The sequence below is a fragment of the Rhinichthys klamathensis genome, unplaced genomic scaffold, assembly GCF_029890125.1.
Source record: "Rhinichthys klamathensis goyatoka isolate OS25496 unplaced genomic scaffold, OSU_Roscu_1.1 h1tg000799l_1, whole genome shotgun sequence".
In the NCBI taxonomy this organism is placed as follows: domain Eukaryota; kingdom Metazoa; phylum Chordata; class Actinopteri; order Cypriniformes; family Leuciscidae; genus Rhinichthys; species Rhinichthys klamathensis.
In genome coordinates, this window is record NW_026607192.1 from 183242 (window position 1) to 189241 (window position 6000).

The 6000-nt window shown below is 37.4% G+C and overlaps 1 protein-coding gene across 1 annotated transcript in view; it reads right to left on the reverse strand.

Annotated features, from left to right (window-relative positions):
• The window catches only part of evplb (envoplakin b), a 35918-nt gene extending 31963 nt beyond the window's left edge, over positions 1-3955 (reverse strand). Inside the window, exon 1 of the mRNA XM_056243453.1 lies at positions 3763-3955. Within this exon, the coding sequence (XP_056099428.1) occupies positions 3763-3803 (41 nt within the window). The 5' untranslated portion in view covers positions 3804-3955. The remainder of the gene's footprint in view (positions 1-3762) is intronic.
• Positions 3956-6000: the final 2045 nt, after the last annotated feature.

Here is a 6000-nt window from a genome sequence, read left to right on the forward strand (position 1 = left end):
CGTTGAGTTTGATGTCGAGTTCAGCAAAAACAAGTTGAGTTGAGTTTCTACTACTGTGATCTGTCAATCACTCACAATCTCATCATTTATTGCTCTGACTGACATTCCTGCAGTCGTTACACAACTGTGTCACACCCTCCCGAGAGCGAGCGAGCCAGACACAGACAGAGAGAGAGAGAGAAACAGTGACAGTGACTGGGAGTGTCTTGTGGAATGTTCAGGCGGAACTCTCGGAATTCTGCCTCCTTTCTTATGGAATTTCCACAGTTCAGAAAAGATTCCTGGTGTTTAATGTCACACCCTGGACTGATGCGCGGGCGGGCCATTGTCTTCATAATCCAGCGTGTGGCGCGGCTTAAATGCCGAAACAGCGTCATGACAGATTCTCTCAACCAATCTGGGAGGTTTATATACTGTACATTGACAGACTACATGGAATACATTTGAAAAAATGTAATAAATGTATCAATAAAATAAAAAGGTAAATTGTTTATAAAATGTAATTATTATTGACAGACTGCATTAAAAAAATTGTAGTTTTAAAATTTGATTTGCCATGAAATTATCATATTCATCATTTCCGTTTAATAAAAATACATGCATAACATTAAAAAAGGTTAAAAGTGTTAGAGTCAAAAGGACAATTCATGAAAGATTTCTTGATCTGGGTGGTTTATACAAATTGAGAGACTACATGGAATAAACAATAATAAAAAAATATATATTAATATAATAAAAAGGTTAAAAAGTTACGTCTTTATATATTACATATTATAAATATTAATTGAAAGAATATGTGAAACTCTTTTCTTTTTTAAAAACTGATTTGACAAAATTCATGCAATGGTCATATTCACCAAATAAATAAATGGTGATTAAAAGGTGATTAACCCTGGTGTAAACAGAGTCCCACTGAAACCGGTGTGTGACTCGCAGTGACTCTGACAAGGAAACTGATGATCCTCAGAATATTTGAGCATTAAAGCGAACGACACACACAACCGAAGCGAACGACACACACAACCGAAGCGAACGACACACACAACCGAAGCGAACGACACACACAACCGAAGCTCTGGTCAAACACAGGGAGATTTCCCTCATTCAAACTCAACAATCACCAATCCATCAGTTACAACATTCCCTGACGCATCAGTTGAGCAAATCAAGAACCCACACTGACTGGCACACAATTAGATTATAGGTTAAACACACACCTACTAATGTACACAAAACAACACACCCCTCTTTACACGGGCCTGATCCTCACACACAACAGCTCAGACTTGTGTGTGTTCTGCTCACCAGGACAACAGCCAATAAAACACACTTACTGCAAGAGTACAAGGGGTCTGTGTGTGTGTGTGTGTGTGTGTGTGTGTGTGTGTGTGTGTGTGTGTGTGTGTGTGTGTGTGTGTGTGTGTGTGTGTGTGTGTGTGTGTGTGAGTGAGTGAGTGAGTGAGAGAGAGAGTCTGTGTGTGAGAGTGTGTAAATGTGTGTGTGTAAGTGTCTGAGCGTGTGTGAGCGTAAATTTAGTGTGTGTGACTGTGTGTGTGAGTCGGTGTTTGTATCTAAATGTGTGTGTGTGTGTGTGACTGTGTGTGTGTGTGTGTGTGTGTGTGTGCGTGTGTGCGTGCGTGTGTGGTGTCAGCCTCACTTCTGTGTTTCACACTGATGTGTGTGTGCAGCAGGATACAAAGAAACATACCCTAAACACACACACAAACATGACTGAGACTTGATCAGCTGGAGACACCAGTGTGAAGTAATAGATGTGACTCATTAATTAATGTGCATCACGAAACACACTGACCTCACACACACACACTGTACAACAGGTTTCACCTCTATTCTATCGCTCCAGTTCCACAGACAAATATGGGACACAATGAATGGATATTATGAAGCAATACAAATGAAATTAAATAAATAAAAGGAATTAAAATAAAATAATATAAAATAAAATATTGATAATCATAAATATAAAATATAATAAAACATTTAAATTAATTAAATATTATTATAAGAATATTAAGTATTATAACAATATACAAAATACAATCAAATTAAAATCAAATGTTAAATATATTCATTTTATGTGTATTAAAATATAAAATGTCATAAAATATATATAATAACATTTTTAAATAAAATAAAATAAATAAATTATCCTTTTGTGATCCAAAGAGGAAAGAAAATCATATGGATTCATTAATCAATTAATCATTAATTAAACACTAATTGAGTGTGTCAATGTGAATGCATTTTTACATTAATTACAAATGTTTCACCAACTTTAATCACATATTTACACACGTTGCTCTAGACTTTCTTATTTCACTTGTCTTTTGGCGTTTGACTATTAATGAGGGATCGGCCGCATGTTTGACTGAACGCTTGACGGACAGTTTGACTGTTGTTGTGATTAGTTGCCATTTTATGGTTTTTTTTATGCTATTTATGTACAGCACTTTGGTCCATTTTGCTGCCTTTGAAAATGCTTTATGAATAAAATGTGAGTGTTGTAGAAAAGATGAAGCAGTTGCTGTCTATTGTGCTCCTGTCTGTCAGTTTGTATATGATACATAAACTCGTTTACTCAGAACATGGACGTTCCACCCCACACACACACACACACACACACACACAACCAGTGACTCACTGTTCCCTCTCACTACCTGACAGCACACAATCCTGCCCTCTGATTGGCCGATCATTGATTGGTTCCTCTGTAACGAGTGTATGAACCTGTATAACTGACCATTGCAGTGACACTTTACAACAAGGTCCCATTGGTTCACATTATTTAATCCATTAACTAACAACAAGCAAAACATTTGTCATATACTTGTAATTTGTTAGTTCATGTCAGCTCCCTTAAGCAATAATATTTGATACATGAACATTACATAAAGCTTCAGAAGTATTTGTCAATGTTAATCATGTTAATCTATAACTAATGTTAACAATTGGAACCTCATTGTAAAGTGTTACAGATTTTTCTCAAAACATTTTTTTCAGAAATGGAGCGGAAATATTGATTCGAGTTGAAAATAAAATATTTTCAACTCGAATCAATATTTCCGCTCCATTTCTTGATTTATGTGGTAATTATTAGAGTAATGAGTGAGATATCAGGGGACAGTCATTGTTTGGAAAAGACGATGATAACCTCGTCATGAGTTATTGTCATAAAGCAAGATTTGCAGTGCATTATCAATGACAAAACGTCCAGCTTACTCAATCCCCCGTGTGTGAGATACAGCCCTGCCCTGTCATAAAGATAAATCACAACACACACACACACACTATAACTACAGGTTAAATGCATGAACACAGTCCGTTTCTCCTCTAAAAGGACTTTAGATAGATTTGTCATTCGTTTCACTGCTATAATTACACATAAGGCTCTTGCTACACTCTTAGAAGAAAAGCTTCTATATAGAGTTCTGTCAGACGCATCATATTTAGAACCTTTCAGGGGTTCCATCATAGAATCGTTTCATAGAATTAGTGTTAATTAATTCAGTTGCTATTCATTTTCATGAATTAAACAGCTCATAAACATACTTTATAACTAGAAAAAAATAATAATAACCCGTTGAACATGAAAGTATTATGCAATGATTTACGACAATCTCCTTTCTTTCTTAGCATGAAAGCTTCTTTATGATTGAGTCAAGAACCCTAAAGTTCTATATAGAACCCCATTGAACCTTTTATTCTGTACAAGCTTAACAAGATAAAAACACGGTAACTCACTGTCCGGCCTTCACAGGACTGTATTCCTTCTTCTTAAACATCCTGCGTCCGTGTGCGATCCGTGCCTCTGTGTGTGTGTGTGAGTGTGTGTCTCCTCTGTCCTCTGTTATGGTGTTGTCCCCTGCTTTGGCTCCGCCCACTGAAACAGGTGTGTCACAGACTGGACGTACCTGTTCCTGCCCTCCGAATTCCTCAGTCGAACTCTTCCTTTTCTGCACTTTCTCTCCGTCCTCTGAATGTTTAACAGCTAATAATCATAAAGAGTGAGATGTTAATGTGTCACAGAGCCAAAATTATTCATGCAGACAACGAGACTTCAAACATGAAGAAAAGCTCCTGCAGCTTTCGAGAGCTCTGTAGTCAAGTCACCTTTATTTATATAGCACTTTTTAACTATATATGTGAATACTCATCTGCGCTTCCACCTGTAGGGCAGGTGTGTGAACGCTCGGGTGTCTGATGTGTGTGTGGTGGAGCAGGAATGCAGCTCGTCCAGTACATTACAAACACACTCTCTCTCAAAAGACGAGCATTCACCCACCCATTTACTACATGCTTACAGTCTGTAAGTAATACATTTGAGTGTCAGGAGTGTAAACCCAACACACAATGACCTCTGAGAGAAGAATATCCCTGTCATAGACAGACCAAACCCCTGCGGGTCACAGTAAAGCTCAGGATCGAACCTGCCCGACACACGCGGCGCGAGTCAGAGCGCTCTCATCTCTTCTGTGTGTTCAGGCCGCAGGGCGTCTCCAATGAGAGGAACGCTCATTACAACTAAACCAGAAGTCATTAATGACTAACTGTTTTTCCTGCATATTTAAGTTAAAAAAAAAAGCAAAAAGTACTTTTGTCTCGTTTTCCAGTACGAACATCTAAACATTATAAAATCAAGGTGCATTTACTTTGAATTTTCTAAATAATTTGATAAAAAATTAAGGAATTTTTGTGCTTAAAACATTAAGAAATGTCTGCGAGTGGAGTTCAACTTCTTCCTTTTAACTAATTCGATTTTTTATGACCCCACTGGCCGATATTTCTTTGAACATTCAGTTTTTAAAAAAAAGAACTTAGTCCTTTTGAGTCTTGTTTTTTGGCCTCTTCTAGAACAGGTTTTAATGCTTGAATGTTTAAAAACACATTATTTTCCACTGTTGCGGCTCCTCTCTTCCCAGTCTGTCAGTAACGCTCTGTTTAGTTCCTGTCTCTATGAAGCCCCGCCTTCTGAAAAGCTCACTGTGCTCTGATTGGTCGGCTGGATCGGTGTGTTGTGATTGGTCAAGCGTTTGGGAAATGTCCCGCCCCTAATTACCATGACCGCCAGTTTCAACACACTACTAACCAGGCTCCGCCCCTTTATTCCTCTATGAATTATTTAAATGAAGAATATTGTGACGTGTTCGTTCCCGGAAGAAACTCACGACTAATGGAGGCGTTTCAGGGAGTTCAGGAACACTGACTCTGATATGGAGAAAAACTTCCGCTGGTGGGACTTTGTGCTTTGGAACTTTGCAGACACTAAAGGAAGATGAAAATGTAAAAGACATAATAGGAGCCTTTCATTTTTGAAAGCACCTGTAGAGAATCACTGTGTCTGAAGCCCTTGAGAGGCTCAATGATTATCAAAACTAATCAGAAAATCAATAATCAGAATAAGAAATTCAGTGTAAAACTGTAGAACGTTGAACTGAACATTCCAAATGCGGCTCATCAAATGCAGGATTGAGAATTTGGAACTATTCATTTGAATTCTCTTTAAATGATAAATTTCACTTATTTAGAATATAAGCATGTCGTTCTCTTTTCTTTGAATGATGACTCGCCTGCCGCTTACTGTACGTACAGTATAACAACTTACACATCCGCTAAGTTTTGATTATGGAAGAAGAGGATTATCATGGCGTTACTAAATATTTATTTTGCATATTCAATGCGTTTTAGATTATATTTGTTTTTAATGTTGGACAACATTGAATCTGGATTCAATCCAGTTATATATCCACCCTACAAGCAAACACAGGTGGATAACACACACACACACACACACACACACACTGTTAGCAATTGATGTAATTTTTACAATAAATTTTACAACAACATATTGTATTCATGTTTTTATTGTAAATGCAAATGCATGATGGGAAATGTATGGACAGTCCTGTAATTTTATTGTAACTACACTGTAGAAGCATTATTTTACAGCCACCGCATAGCATTGTGGGATCGCTGCTGTTT